This window comes from Leopardus geoffroyi, chromosome B4, assembly GCF_018350155.1.
Source record: "Leopardus geoffroyi isolate Oge1 chromosome B4, O.geoffroyi_Oge1_pat1.0, whole genome shotgun sequence".
In the NCBI taxonomy this organism is placed as follows: Eukaryota; Metazoa; Chordata; class Mammalia; order Carnivora; family Felidae; genus Leopardus; species Leopardus geoffroyi.
The window spans coordinates 66,883,789-66,900,708 of NC_059341.1; the positions used below are offsets into that span (position 1 = coordinate 66,883,789).

Sequence of the window (16,920 nt, forward strand, 5' to 3'; positions counted from 1 at the left end):
TCCCTATATTTTGTGGAATGAAAAGCTAATTGCTCAATGACTTTCAGGGATCCTCAGAGCAAATGGAATAATATTTGGAGAGGAGGTGGGGTGAGGAGCACAGCAATGGTAAGGAGGAGGGGAGGTCATCTAGAATTGTTTACTCTAAGGGCCAAAACAACACTGAATCCCTTTGATTTTATTCCTTGAAGTCTTGTGAGTAATCTAGTGACACAGAGGTTAACCTACTCTTTCTGTGAGTGGTAGAATGTTTATGGAGATGACTGACAGGGCAAGAAAGTTTTCTCAGAAATTGTCATTCAATGTAAAAAGATGTATGTGATTCATGCAAACTTGAGATGATCATAAGGGCATTCATAGCTTATTTGAGAAAAAAATCTGTCATGCGGAGCTTTACTGTCTTTTTCAGTCAAGATACACATTAAAAAAAAAAAAAGAATGTAAGATATCCTGAGGTTAACCAATAAGGATGCTGGATCCTGGGAGCTCCAAGTTACTGGAGTCCCAGTACACCCCAAGGTGTAAACCCTGTAGCTCGTCAGCAAGGTGTAGGCCTTCCGCTCATCTTCATGGCAAGAACCTGTGTGGGATCTCTGCCTCGCTGATGGGAAAGCCCTGCACCATATTAACTCTTTACAAGTAGATTTCCAGCCTTTCAGTCTTTATTAAGCGATACCACATGCACTCACAATCAGTCTGATCCTCAGCTCTGTTTCTATATTAGGAAGAGTATCTGATTTGTACTAATGACAGAAATTAGTCTTTAAGTGAGTTTTTATTAAGTAGCTGGCCATTTTGTGTCAATTACACATCTGAGTAACACAAAGACGTAAAATAGTTAAAATGCACACAAGCTGAAAGGGAAAAGCATGCTTTTCCTCTAGGAAACAACAATCACAGCGTCCTAATCCTTGTGAGAGAAATCTCTTTATGTCCTCAGTGGATGATAAGCTACAGTAATAAAATATATATATATGAGCCCACCTGATTCTCTTCACTAAATCTGAAGAACAAAACAGCCTGCCCTCCAACCTTATTCCCACTGTGGCCCTCTCCCCCACACACACCACCATTCAAAGTTGTATCCACCTCTTCTTCTCTCCCCATGTTACATTCTGGAAAAAACTTTGGGGAGGTAACAAGATTCCCCACACAAAGTAAAATAGTTTATAAAAAATAGGAGGCAATGGATATGCTAAAATGCAACACATAGCTGAGTTCACAGAAGGTGCAAATTATTGTCACCAGAAGTTTTAAAGAATATGGTTAAGAGTTGAGGCTTGGGCTAGAAGATACAAAGGGTATTCTAGGTGGAGGCCTAAGGAGAGATGGGAGGAAACAGTATGAACTATGTCTGAGACTCCAGATAAATTCAGATCAGTTGGGGAAAAGGATGAGACAAGCCTGGATGATTTTAATATTCATTTGGGAAGCAATGGGAATTCATATTACATAACTCAGTGGTGGAGATGCCTGAATAGAAGCCCGAGGGCTCATCCTAGAATTAAAATGGCTTTCATCAGAGAAGAAAAGGGATAGGATTAGAGAGGAGAGCATCCAGAACCTTTGTTCTTAATCTGCTTTCAGCAGCAAGGTTTATGATTTGGAGCTATCACTCTTCTCTCAATACTTACCTTTCTTGTCTCTCATTATCTAATGTTTGCATATCCTTCATACCTACCTTTCTTGTCTCTCATTATCTAATGTTTGCATATCCTTCATACCTAGTTTGTATGTCCAGATATTGATACGTGTTTGCATTTATGGATTATGTTTCTGGGATATTTCATCGTAAAGCCCCTAATGATGGTCCACAAAATGTAGGTAGTTACTTTTGTTCCGTCCTAGTTACAGTCTTCGATAAATCACTCAGCCCCTTCAGACTTAGTTTCTTCATTTATGCATTGATGAGATACGACTGGGTATTTTCTAACCTAACATATAGAACTAACATCACATGCATTTCCAGTCACTATTCTCAACCATACACAGGGCAAGGTTTATAACTGAAGATTGTTTCTCAGCCATGTGCCCCCACTAGGTTTGGGTACGCTATTAGTTAGATAAGAAAGTAGACATCCTTCATTTCCTCTGATGAGATCAAAGAAAAATAACTGATGTTCACAAGAAGGAATACTGACCATATTCACTTTTGTTTCTTTGGGCTGATGAATGAAGGTAAATTAAAAAATTCAGGTTAATAAGCTCTACTGGCAAAATTATTTAAGGGAAATCATCACACTCCATGTCACTCACCCATAAAATTTATAGAGCAAATAGTTATCCTTTTAAAGATTTTAATACATACTTAAAAATGGACAATTTATTATTACATAATTATATAACATTGATACTGTGAGATATGTGGGTGTATATATTTTTCTTTTCATTAAAATAGTTTCATGCTTATAAAAGTCACCCTAAGTCAACTTGGGACAAAGAGAACAACATACAGTAGAAATAAACCAAGTAGTAAATAGGGCATAAGTAAGGAAAAATATTATAAAGCAGTTACGTTGTTGACACAAAAGAAAAAAAATAAATACACTTTTCTATTATTTGAAGGCAATTCACAATCATTTCCAGGAATTCTGTGAGAATTTAAGGCCATTTGTTCTAAAGAAATGCTTTAATTCAGACACAACATCACAAAACTGTAATTCTTGTAAAAACTGTACATGCAAAAATTTTACAATTAATTGTGGACAGGCAGTTCCGTATGTAGGAGTAGGTTATTTCACAAATGTGTTGTGCACTAAGTCACAGGTTGTGTGTATTTAACTGGGAATTACACAAAAAACTTCCAGCCTGCGCACCCTGCATGGCCACATGGAAAGGTGAGAACTAGAAGTCCAAATTGACAGAGCCAGTATCCCTTTGAATTAAAATATCTAGACAAGGTAGAATGGAATAAAAAGTTTAAAACTTCTGCTACATGGTTCACAGTTAAATATTCGGGGTTTTAGTCTTTTAAATAGCATTATAATATAAAGACGCTACTTTTTACACAAAGTATTTTCTGTGCATTTTACAGTTCACGATGTTTGACTTTTTCCTATTTCTACAGAGAATTACAAAACATAAACTGACGGCAGTCTAAATTTAGAACCCAAACCCCATGAAAAATGCATGTCCTTACAGGATACACACCTGCTACGCTTAAACTCCCATACTCAGCAAACAATGCAAAGGAACTCATTACTAAGCAGATGCAGCTTCATAAGACAATTCACTTACTGAGAAATATGAAAGTATCTTTCCCTCCCCTTGTTTGCAATTGCATTTGTCCAGACAGTCATTCAAAGAGATATTGCTCTTGTGATTATAGCTATTGCAATTTAGAAGACAAAGGATTCAATATTCAAAACTCTTATTCTTAAGAACAGTTATAAAAGTATTGAAATTTAAAAAGTAGTAACATGTAAACATTGATACAGAGAGACTGCTTTCCTAGACACACAGCAGTCGAGGACAGTGTTTGAGTTAAAAACATAGTTTGTGCTTTTTCCCAACAATATATTGGAAATTAGCTGTTTCTGTCCAAAAGAAAAAAAAAAAAAGATTCAGAGAAGACATCCATATTTTGCTTCAAGCATTTAAACAATTGTTTTTTTGTTGCTCATGCAACAACCATATTTACAGTTTTGGTTTAGGAAGAGAATTAATTTTGGATCCAAGAAAGCATATTAACCAGTACTGCTGAAAACAAACTGAGAAAAGGATCTCATTCCCTGGTTCATTACAGAGCACCAGGAGCAAAGCATTGACTCAGCAGTTCTAACTGATGTGTAATTAACATTAGCAGTTCAGAGCACAGTCATATCTGAGTCTGTAACACATGTGTAGGCGGGGTGTATGGGGGGGGTGCAGGCGATGGCTTGATTCCTCGGGCCCTCATGTAGGACAGGAACTGCTCAGGGATCTCAGCAAGGACATCTTTAGCCAATCTAGCCATGCTCAGTATGTGGTTTCCGCTTCTGTCAATGTAATCCCTGAATGGCACGAACTACAACAGAGGTGAAAGAAAGAAAGCATGCTATTTAATAGACACAAAAATCAACATATGTAAACATTTCATTGACAACTGAAGAAGCCTGGGGTAGTGGTTAGATGGATAATAATTACTACGCATTTTAAAGAGATTTGATTCATTACCAACAGCTACTACAGTGACCAAACCTTTCTAATGCATATACTTTAAAAAGGGATGGAATTGTTTTCTATGTTTGTTCCTCCCGATAATTCAAGTCTCCTGTTCCCGACAGGTCCATCATGTTGCTACATGTGTTCTGCAGTTTTGAGTTCTATACCTAACCTGATTCCCAATAACTTGGAGCATTTACCTCTTCAGGGCTCGGTTTTCTGTCAAATGGAGTTAATACATGCTTAATTCAGCTTTCAATCAGAAATAGTATCCAGTGGAGGGTAAAAAAAAGAAGTGAGTATCTTAAACACACGTGAAGTATTTTTAATTATTACTAAAACATAAAACCACATGTCCCAGATATTGTTTTTTCTTTTAATCTGTTATTTGGAATGGAAAAGAAAAAGAATTCAGCATGAGATTTGGCATTCTTATTGAAATATCAACATTCTTATTTTTATATCACATAAAAATAATTGCACTATCTTCACATTAGCAATTACGTGAGAGCCATTATCAGCTCAACATTAAATACTCTGACAATAAATTGCCTGATTCTATCTTCATTTGTAATGGTTAAGTTAATAAAAATGTGCTGTTTGAGGGCATTAGTTCAATTTTCCCTCAGAGACATGATGATTCTTGAAGCCACTTGGAAATGTTTGAACTGTTAATGTTGTGATAGTTTGGGAACATAGTAATTTTAGGTCTTAGGGAAAAGGTATAGCGAAGACATTTGAGAATGTTGAAGCAATTTCTGATTATAATATTTAACAGCCTGAATTATTTTTTTCTCCTCTAGAGAGAACACACTCCCATCTCTATAACTATGCCATAACTGTTTTAAGTTTATTTTGAAAGTTACTTTTGATTTACATAGTTATTCAAGATGTGCTTTCAGGAAACAACTATTATGAAGAAGCAAATTTTAAAATGGTCAGGTTCCTACAGATAAGCCAAATTAAAATTTTAAGAAATCAAATAGCAGGTAGAATAGCTTGTATGCAGTGAACACAGTCTCTTTAAGCAAGAGTAGAAAATTACTTTCTTTTCAAAATAAGACATACTGGGGGCGCCTGGGTGGCTCAGTCGGTTAAGCGGCCGATTTCAGCTCAGGTCATGGTCTCACGGTTTGTGAGTTCGAGCCCCGCATTGAACTGTGCTGACAGCTCAGAGCCTGGAGCCTATTTCAGATTCTGCGTCTCCCTCTCTCTCTGCTCCTCCCCCCACTCACACTCTGTCTCTGTCTCTCTCTTAAAAATAAATAAACATTAAAAAATTTTTAAATAAAATAAGACATACTGTAGGCAGAAGCAACCTATATGACTTTAATTTTACCCTGTCTTGCTAACCAGGAAGAAAACTCAATCTAGCTTTTAGAAAACTGTAGAAAGGTGACGAAGCTTTCTCTTACCCCTGAAGGTAGCTAATAACGGTAAGAAAAATCTAACAGAGCAAATATAGTCTTCAACTGAGAAGAGAACTAAGGGGATGTGAACTTTTGTGAGGTTAAATTATCTAACTTTGGACAAGATGACATTTCTAACAACAACAACAACAAAGAAGTGCAAAAAAAAGTTGGGGTTTATTTTTTTCTCTGAAACGATAATTAGAAAAGTGAGAAAATAGGAATCAACAAGACAGGATTAATGAGAACAAGATATCTAATTGTTATAGCTTAGCTCATTCTTCTTTTAAAAGACACAGCATTTTAAAAATAAACTACTAATAAGGTATCAATATGTTTAGTATACAATGACTATCCTTTAAACTTTTTTTTCCTAATAGTTCAGTTTTTCAGAAATCTGTGACTAATACCTACATTTCAGGGAAAGGATGGTGTTACCTCCGGCAAACAGTTGATCCTACCTGTTTGTGTGTTTACCTCATCGTTTCTCAGCCTTTTGGCTAAGATCAAGTGTTGACCTCAACTTTGCTCTTTTATTTTCATTGGATTCTTTACTTTTCTTCTGTGCCAGGGACATTAAACTCTTTTCTCTTTACCCCCTATTCTCCCGAACTCTGGAATTAGACTTTCCCCAGTTCAGAGCCCAGTTCTTCTACTTAATAGCTACATGATCTTGCACAGATGATTTTCCACTCTTTGCCTCAGTTTCCTCTTCTAAAAATGAGAATAATAATAATAATAATACCTACTTCAAACAATAATACCTACTTCATTAGGTTGCTGTATTAAATCAGTTAACATGTAAACTGCTTAAAACAGTGTTCAAGTCATAATATGTGCCATACAGGGTAGTCATTGCAATCATCACTAGTATTATTTATTACTCACCAGCTCAAACATGTATGTATTCAATATAAATATGAAACTATATTCTTAATAGTTTCCTATTTACATTCATATCAAACATTAAATACAAGGAATATCCTTTATCAGTTTTATCTCTATCAAGTTTGAGTATAATATCGCTATTGGCATCTAAGATAGTAATTCCCGGCCTTTTTGTTATTTTAAAACACCCATTGCTTCATCTTTCCAGCAGATGCTATGAGATTTGCTAATTTTTGTTACTGAAGGAAATTACAATTCATTTTTAAGAATGTCGTGATGCTCTGGGATGTCAAAACTCACATTCACAATCGCTATTGTCATAATACATGTGGTTCTGCTCTTATTTAAAATATGTTTATAAATCATGGGTAAGAAGAACTACAGTTTTCAGCTGAAGAGGAAAGTTTATATCACATTGAACTTAGGTTTGTTCAGTAATTCTGCCTGGCCCTTGAATACTGAAGGTCCTTGCCCCCAGGGTGAGAATCACTGCCATAGCAGGTTCCTGTTACCAACAGGAGTACAGCTCATTCCACATGTGTGCTGGGAGTAGAAAAAAAAAAAAAAACGTTGAGAACTTTCTACTCACTAACCTAAATTATGTAAACCTCTCCCAAAGGAACATTGAGCTATTCAATCATGTCATGAGGTACTCTCCTAAGTGACAGATGAAAATGACAAGTGACTCTTCATTTCCTTGACCTCTTATTAATGCCAGATCTTACGGATTTTAGGACAAAATATGCCCTCTGTAACACTATTGCTCATATCCTTCTACAATCTGTTTTCAACTTAACTTCTCAGACCACTCTGATTATTGTCTCTTTTTATCATTCATTTCTGGCCACTGTACCCGGGGACCTCCTGTTCAAATTTTGCTCACACATTTGTGGATGAGCGTTGATCACTGACTATCACCACATATTAACTCAGACCCTTAAAATGTTCAGTCTAGAGGGATAAATCAATATTTAATTTTTACTAATTTATCACATTTGTCTGAAGAATACCAACAAATGCATTCTGTTCTGTAGAAATATACTATATCCTTGATACTCTACTTTTTATTTATTTATTTTTTTTTAGCATCCATACAGTACAAGGAAAATGTTCCACATGGCGGCTCTCACGGCTGGTTTTGCCTATTTGTGAAAACAAGTTTGAATCAGTTTGGGCAAATGGACTTTTAGTTGCTGTTCTGCTCAATTTTACTCGATTGTTCCTACTGTGCAGAGCTCCATTAGTGATTTTCAAGTCTAAGCCTTCAAGGTTATTATTCTCCTTTTAATGGAAAATATGATTTAAATATAAATTTAAAGGAAATGATAGGCTGGCCAACAGCTGCATGCAGCCAAGAGAAATGACACTGCTTTATACACAAGGGCCAATCCATAGTACAAACAAGCAAATATTGAAAGCCTTTACATATATTGATTTAAGAAAATAACTCATTTAAGTTTTAGAAAAACAACCATAGGAACTCATCTTGCTTACTGTTTATACTGTAGTCAGATGAGATTCAATCTTGAGGCAATGAATATAATCACACACAAGGCTGACTACAGTGTCCCAAGTCAGGGTATAGCTACTATGATATACTGACATAAAAAATGCTTTTGCATTAGACTATGCCAACATACTCACTAATAGCAGTAACTAATATTGGTGTTAATGCACTTATTGAACAACTGGTAGGTAACAGGTCTTCTGCAAAAAAAATTTAGTACAATATTTCATTTAATTTTTATTAGCATGTTACCCATATTTTGAATTGACAGAAGAGGAAACCAAAACTTAGAGAGATTAGTTAACTTACCCAAGGTCAGATAGTTATCAGTATTGGTCATTATTTGAACCTAAATTAATCTAACCCTGATATATAAACCACTACAGTAGTATGAAAAGGGAAACAGAGGCTAATAATCTTCAGTAGAATTTTGGCTTTTAGGAGAGTAGGTGTGTTGTAACGGAAAGAACTCAGGGTTTGGAATCAGAACTCTGTTGGAAATTTGGCTCTACCAATTTATGACGTAAGTAATTTTGCACAAGTTGTTTAACATCTCGTCCTCTGCCTCCGTTTCCTCATTTATAAACTACCATAAAGTAAAAAGAGACCAGTATTTAGGATGATATAAAGTGATATATGAACAAATTGACAGAGGGGAAATCAGCTCAGGTGTACAGAGGGCTTTGTTCAAGGCTTTATACTGGGATCTTTCAAAATGTAGGGTTTTAATCAGCACAGATAAGGAAGAAGAGTATTCCAGGTGAAATAATAAGAGGAAATAAAAGCAAGAACAATGGAAATGTTGACTCAAAGACAGCTAGTAGTCCTATTTATCTATACAAAGTGTGTGTGTGTGTGTGTGTGTGTGTGTGTGTGTGTGTAGCTAAAGAGGAAGATTGGGGTCAGGTCATGGAGGTTCTTAAATGCTATGGTTAGGTTATAGAATCAAAGTTACACATAATTTGTGTTAAGAATTTTAGAATCAGACATTTTAAGGTTAAATCCTGACTACTTCTTCCTAGCTACATGACTATTGACAAGAATTGAAACTCATTTCTTTTTTTTTTTTTTTTCATAAAATGTAATCAAAGTATCTGCATAAGTTCAATTAAAGATTTAGTGAAAGTACCTGCCTAGCATATAACGAAGTTAATAAATGACTCAATATTATGATTATATGAAGAAGTTGGAAGCCACTGAAGGTTTCACATAATAATGAGAACCCCATCCACTACCCTCAACTTTCTGCTGAAACTCAGCTACTTCTGGCTTTTGTTATTATTTGCAGTTATAGGCTTTTGTTTGCCCACTTAAAAAATTTGGGTTCCATTTGCAGTGTATTAACCTGATTAGCTTCAACATATAAGAAGTTGGAAGCAGTGAAAAGGTAAGAGAGTCTAAACAGACGTTATTTTTTGATAATATTTTAGCCAGTAGTATTTGATGTGATGGCTTAGATATTGTTGATTGTGATGGCATAGGTATTTTCTGATGGGAAGATTGACAACATTAACTTTGGTGTGCCCTTGAAACCCCATTATTCTAAGTATTCAAGAGTATTCTCTTCTTTTTCGTTAAATTAAAAAAATTTTTTTAATTTATATTTGAGAGAGAGAGAGCGTGCATGCACAGGTGGGAGAGGGGCAGAAAGAGAGAGGAAGACACAGAATCTGAAGCAGGCTCTACAGAATCTGAGCAGTCAGGAGAGTCCAATGTGGGGCTCCAACTCATGAACTGTGAGATCATGACCTGAGCCAAAGTCAGATGCTTAACTGACTGCAACACCCAGTCTCCCCAAGAGTATTTCTATTCTTGCAAATAATTAATTAATTTATTTTTTTTAATATATGAAATTTATTGTCAAATTGGTTTCCATACAACACCCAGTGCTCATCCCAAAAGGTGCCCTCCTCAATACCCATCACCCACTCTCCCCTCCCTCCCACCCCCCATCAACCCTCAGTTTTTTCTCAGTTTTTAAGAGTCTCTTATGCTTTGGCTCCCTCCCACTCTAACCTCTTTTTTTTTTTTTTTTCCTTCCCCTCCTCCATGGGTTTCTGTTAAGTTTCTCAGGATCCACATAAGAGTGAAAACATATGGTATCTGTCTTTCTCTGTATGACTTATTTCACTTAGCATCACACTCTCCAGTTTCATCCACGTTGCTACAAAGGGCCATATTTCATTCTTTCTCATTGCCACATAGTACTCCATTGTGTACATAAACCACAATTTCTTTATCCATTCATCAGTTGATGGACATTTAGGCTCTTTCCATAATGTGGCTATTGTTGAGAGTGCTGCTATAAACATTGGGGTACAAGTGCCCCTATGCATCAGTACTCCTGTATCCCTTGGGTAAATTCCTAGCAGTGCTATTGCTGGGTCATAGGGTAGGTCTATTTTTAATTTTATGAGGAACCTCCACACTGCTTTCCAGAGTGGCTGCACCAATTTGCATTCCCACCAACAGTGCAAGAGGGTTCCCGTTTCTCCACATCCTCTCCAGCATCTATAGTCTCCTGATTTGTTCATTTTGGCCACTCTGACTGGTGTGAGGTGATATCTGAGTGTGGTTTTGATTTGTATTTCCCTGATAAGGAGCGACGTTGAGCATCTTTTCATGTGCCTGTTGGCCATCTGGATGTCTTCTTTAGACAAGTGTCTATTCATGTTTTCTGCCCATTTCTTCACTGGGTTATTTGTTTTTCGGGTGCGCAGTTTGGTAAGCTCTTTATAGATTTTGGATACTAGCCCTTAGTCCGATATGTCATTTGCAAATATCTTTTCCCATTCCTTTGGTTCCTTTTAGTTTTGTTGGTTGTTTCTTTGGCTGTGCAGAAGCTTTTTATCTTCATAAGGTCCCAGTAGTTCATTTTTGCTTTTAATTCCCTTGCCTTTGGGGATGTGTCGAGTAAGAGATTGCTACAGCTGAGGTCAGAGAGGCCTTTTCCTGCTTTCTCCTCTAGGGTTTTGATGGTTTCCTGTCTCACATTCAGGTCCTTTATCCATTTTGAGTTTATTTTTGTGAATGGTGTGAGAAAGTGGTCTAGTTTCAACCTTCTGCATGTTGCCGTCCAGTTCTCCCAGCACCATTTGTTAAAGAGACTGTCTTTTTTCCATTGGATGTTCTTTCCTGCTTTGTCAAAGATGAGTTGGCCATACGTTTGTGGGTCTAGTTCTGGGGTTTCTATTCTATGCCATTGGTCTATGTGTCTGTTTTTGTGCCAATACCATGCTGTCTTGATGATTACAGCTTTGTAGTAGAGGCTAACGTCTGGGATTGTGATGCCTCCTGCTTTGGTCTTCTTCTTCAAAATTACTTTGGCTATTCGGGGCGTTTTGTGGTTCCATAAGAATTTTAGAATTGCTTGTTCTAGTTTCGAGAAGAATGCTGGTGCAATTTTGATTGGGATTGCATTGAATGTGTAGATAGCTTTGGGTAGTATTGACATTTTGACAATATTGATTCTTCCAATCCATGAGCAGGGAATGTCTTTCCATTTCTTTATATCTTCTTCAATTACCTTCATAAGCTTTCTACAGTTTTCAGCATACAGATCTTTTACATCTTTGGTTAGATTTATTCCTAGGTATTTTATGCTTCTTGGTGCAATTGTGAATGGGATCAGTCTCTTTGTCTTTCTGTTGCTTCATTGTTAGTGTATAAGAATGCAACTGATTTCTGTACATTGATTTTGTATCCTGCAACTTTGCTGAATTCATGTATCAGTTCTAGCAGACTTTTGGTGGAGTCTATCGGATTTTCCATGTATAATAATCATGTCATCTGCAAAAAGTGAAAGCTTAACTTCGTCTTGCCAATTCTGATGCCTTTGATTTCCTTTTGTTGTCTGACTGCTGATGCTAGAATTTCCAACACTGTGTTAAACAACAGCAGTGAGAGTGGGCATCCCTGTCGTGTTCCTGATCTCAGGGAAAAAGCTCTCAGTTTTTCCCCATTGGGATGATGTTAGCTGTGGGCTTTTCATAAATGGCTTTGATGATGTTTAAGTATGTTCCTTCTATCCCAACTTTCTCAAGGGTTTTTATTAAGAAAGGGTGCTGGATTTTGTCAAAGGCCTTTTCTGCATCGATTGACAGGATCATATGGTTCTTCTCTTTTCTTTTATTAATGTGATGTATCACGTTGACTGATTTGCGAATGTTGAACCAGCCCTGCATCCCAGGAATGAATCCCACTTGATCATGGTGAATAATTCTTTTTATATGCTGTTGAATTCGATTTGCTAGTATCTTATTGAGAATTTTTGCATCCATATTCATCAGGGATATTGGCCGGTAGTTCTCTTTTTTAACTGGGTCTCTGTCTGGTTTAGGAATCAAAGTTATACTGGCTTCATAGAATGAGTCTGGAAGTTTTCCTTCCCTTTCTATTTCTTGGAATAGCTTGAGAAGGATAGGTATTATCTCTGCTTTAAACGTCTGGTAGAACTCCCCTGGGAAGCCATCTGGTCCTGGACTCTTATTTGTTGGGAGATTTTTGATAACCGATTCAATTTCTTCGCTGGTTATGGGTCTGTTCAAGCTTTCTATTTCCTCCTGATTGAGTTTTGGAAGAGTGTGGGTGTTTAGGAATTTGTCCATTTCTTCCAGGTTGTCCAATTTGTTGGCATATAATTTTTCATAGTATTCCCTGATGATTGTTTGTATCTCTGAGGGATTGGTTGTAATAATTCCATTTTCATTCATGATTTTATCTATTTGGGTCATCTCCCTTTTCTTTTTGAGAAGCCTGGATAGAAGTTTTTCAATTTTGTTAATTTTTTCAAAAAACCAACTCTTGGTTTCGTTGATCTGCTCTACAGTTTTTTTAGATTCTATATTGTTTATTTCCGCTCTGATCTTTATTATTTCTCTTCTTCTGCTGGGTTTAGGCTGCCTTTGCTGTTCTGCTTCTATTTCCTTTAGGTGTGCTGTTAGATTTTGTATTTGGGATTTTTCTTGTTTCTTGAGATAGGCCTGGATTGCGATGTATTTTCCTCTCAGGACTGCCTTCACTGCATCCCAAAGCGTTTGGATTGTTGTATTTTCATTTTCGTTTGTTTCCATCTATTTTTTAATTTCTTCTCTAATTGCCTGGTTGACCCACTCATTCGTTAGTAGGGTGTTCTTTAACCTCCATGCTTTTGGAGGTTTTCCAGACGTTTTCCTGTGGTTGATTTCAAGCTTCATAGCATTGTGGTCTGAAAGTATGCATGGTATAATTTCAATTCTTGTATACTTATGAAGGGCTGTTTTGTGACCCAGTATACGATCTATCTTGGAGAATGTTCCATGTGCACTCGAGAAGAAAGTATATTCTGTTGCTTTGGGATGCAGAGTTCTAAATATATCTGTCAAGTCCATCTGATCCAATGTCTCATTCAGGGCCCTTGTTTCTTTATTGATCGTGTGTCTAGATGATCTATCCATTTCTGTAAGTGGAGTGTTAAAGTCCCCTGCAATTACCACATTCTTATCAATAAGGTTGCTTATGTTTATGAGTAATTGTTTTTTATATTTGGGGGCTCCCGTATTCGGCGCATAGACATTTATAATTGTTAGCTCTTCCTGGTGGATAGACCCTGTAATTATTATATAATGCCCTTCTTCATCTCTTGTTACAGCCTTTAATTTAAAGTCTACTTTGTCTGATATAAGTATGGCTATTCCAGCTTTCCTTTGGCTTCCAGTAGCATGATAAATAGTTCTCCATCCCCTCACTCTCAATCTAAAGGTGTCCTCAGGTCTAAAATGAGTCTCTTGTAGACAGCAAATAGATGGGTCTTGTTTTCTTATCCATTCTGATACCCTATGTCTTTTGGTTGGTGCATTTAATCCATGTACGTTCAGTGTTATCCTAGAAAGATACGGGTTTAGAGTCAATGTGATGTCTGTATGATTTATGCTTGTAGCGATGTCTCTGGTACTTTTTCTCACAGGATCCCCCTTAGGATCTCTTGTAGGGCTGGTTTAGTGGTGACAAATTCCTTCAGTTTTTGTTTGTTTGGGAAGACCTTTATCTCTCCTTCTATTCTAAATGACAGACTTGCTGGATAAAGGATTCTCGGCTGCATATTTTTCTTGTTCAGCACATTAAAGATCTCGTGCCAATTCTTTCTGGCCTGCCAAGTTTCAAAAGAGAGATCAGTCACGAGTCTTATAGGTCTCCCTTTATATGTGAGGGCACGTTTACCCCTTGCTGCTTTCAGAATTTTCTCTTTATCCTTGTATTTTGCCAGTTTCACTATGATATGTCGTGCAGAAGATCGATTCAAGTTACGTCTGAAGGGAGTTCTCTGTGCCTGTTGGATTTCAATGCCTTTTTCCTTCCCCAGTTCAGGGAAGTTCTCAGGTATTATTTCTTCAAATACCCCTTCAGCACCTTTACCTCTCTCTTCCTCCTCTGGGATATCAATTATGCGTATATTATTTCTTTTTAGTGTATCACTTAGTTCTCTAATTTTCTACTCATACTCCTGGATTTTTTTATCTTTTTCTCAGCTTCCTCTTTTTCCATAATTTTATCTTCTAGTTCACCTATTCTCTCCTCTGCCTCTTCAATCTGATCTGTCATCATTTCCATTTTGTTTTGCATTTCGTTTAAAGCGTTTTTCAGCTCCTCCTGACTGCTCCTTAGTCCCTTGATCTCTGTAGCAAGAGATTCTCTGCTGTCCTCTATACTGTCTTCAAGCCCAGTGATTAATTTTATGACTATTATTCTAAATTCACTCTTTGTTACATTATTTAAATCCTTTTTGATCAGTACATTAGCTGTTGTTATTTCCTGGAGATTCTTTTGAGGGGAATTCTTCCGTTTGGTCATTTTGGATAGTCCCTGGAGTGGTGCGGTCTTGTAGGGCACTTCTCCCGTGCTGTGGTGTATAACAGGATTTGGTGTGCCTGGCCACAGTCAGCCCTGATGTCTGCCCCCAGTCCACCGCTGGGGCCACAGTCAGACTGGTGTGTGCCTTCTCTTCCCTTCTCCTAGGGGCGGGATTCACTGTGGGGTGGCGTGGCCCGTCTGGGCTACTTGCACACTGCCAGGCTTGTGGTGCTGGGGATCTGGCGTATTAGCTGGGGTGGGTAGGCAAGGTGTACGGGGGCCGGAGGGGCAGGCTTAGCTCGCTTCTCCTTAGGTGATCCACTTCAGGAGGGGCCCTGTGGCAGCCGGAGGGAGTCAGACCCTCTGCCGGAGGGGTGGCTCCGCAGAAGCACAGCGTTGGGTGTTTGCGCGGAGCGAGGAAGTTCCCTGGCAGGAACTGGTTCTCTTTGGGATTTTGGCTGGGGGATGGGCGAGGGAGATGGCGCTGGCGAGCGCCTTTGTTCCCCACCAAACTGAGCTCTGTCGTCCCGGGGCTCAGCAACTCTCCCTCCCTTTGTCCTCCAGCCTTCCTGCTTTCCGAGCAGAGCTGTTAACTTATGACCTCTCAGATGCTAAGTCGCGCTTGCTGTTGGAACACACTCCGTCTGGCCCCTCCGCTTTTGCAAGCCAGACTCTGGGGCTCTGCTTGGCCGGCAGGCTGCCCCTCCGCCCCGGCTCCCTCCTGCCAGTCCGTGCAGCTTGCACCGCCTCGCCGCCCTTCCTACCCTCTTCCGTGGGCCTCTCTTCTGCGCTTGGCTCCGGAGACTCCGTTCTACTAGTCTATTGGTTTTCTGGGTTAGTTAGGCAGGTGTAGGTGGAATCTAAGTGATCAGCAGGACGCGCGGTGAGCCCAGCGTCCTCCTATGCCGCCATCTTCCCACAATCCTCCATAAACCCCTTTTCGCAAATAACTAATTTAAGTAACATTTTAGTGGATGGTAGAACCTGGAAAACTGTGATGGTGAAAAAGTTTGTAAAACCTTATTTGAGGTGATAGAGAATGCTAATTCCTCTTCAACACAATGTGATATTATGTTGTTAGCAAGGTAAATGGTTACCTTGCTAACTATTTTGAAAAGACCAATCACCACCTAGGATCTTCTCCATGAAATTAGAGAAGAGTCTATTAAATGTCCTTAAGCAAATGTAGGCATACAAGTCAAGAAGTCACAGTCATTCAAGAGGCTATTAATTCCCTGGGCACATTTTAATTTCCTATTCAATATCTGTAAGATCCAATGACTCTTTCACTTCAGTTCAACTTTATGTGATAGAATTCCTTGAATATTTAGTTATATTGCCAGATGTCTTCAGGATCATTGGGGATCCCCATGTCACTTTAAGGTGGCAGGCTGGTCTGTCTCATGGATTCTGTCTGACTTGCAAGGAGAAAAAACATGATTATACCAAATATTTTCATGTCTTAACTTCTTCTGAGATTCACATCATGAAAAGAGCGGAGATGAAAGAATTTAAAGTCTAGAGGTAATGAAATGAAGGCTCAGAGAGATTACTTGACTTGTTCAAGATCAGAGTGACAATATTACACTTTCATAGATCTAGGCATCTCAGTCTCAATATTCTCCACAATATAGTATTTCCACTGAGAGACTAAATACTTTCATGATCATGGACATTTTTATTTTATAAATGCTAACAGGCATGACTATTCTTTTTCACTAATATAACAGATTCGCCCTCTTAAAGGTAACCTTAGCCATGTGGGCAAGCTTAACTACCTCTAAAGGAAGAAAATAGTAACAAGTTTCCCTTAAGTATTATGATGACGCTATGGGACATGAGGTTGCTTCTACTGATTTTGAAAAATGCATTACAATAGCAGCATAACACATTCCAAAGAACTTCAAATTCATACTTCCCTTCAGTAATTTGATTTTTTGGAAACTGTGAGTCACACATTATGAAGAGCTTTTAGATAAAGTGTAATTACTTAGACGTATAATTATGCTAATAAGGTTAAGGTGAATAATCATGTGTCTAATTATGAAAACAAAACACCATGGGATACTTAAATAAATGACCACATCATCATGTTCCCTTTTTCAGGTGCTTTTAACCTAATCATTCATGTGCATGTGTTCTTTT

General features: G+C 37.9%; 1 protein-coding gene across 1 annotated transcript in view; it reads right to left on the reverse strand.

Annotated features, from left to right (window-relative positions):
- Window positions 1-2,280: 2,280 nt before the first annotated feature.
- The window catches only part of CPNE8 (copine 8), a 236,797-nt gene continuing 222,157 nt past the window's right edge, over window positions 2,281-16,920 (reverse strand). The window contains exon 20 of the mRNA XM_045467285.1: window positions 2,281-4,006. Within this exon, the coding sequence (XP_045323241.1) occupies window positions 3,818-4,006 (189 nt within the window). The 3' untranslated portion in view covers window positions 2,281-3,817. The remainder of the gene's footprint in view (window positions 4,007-16,920) is intronic.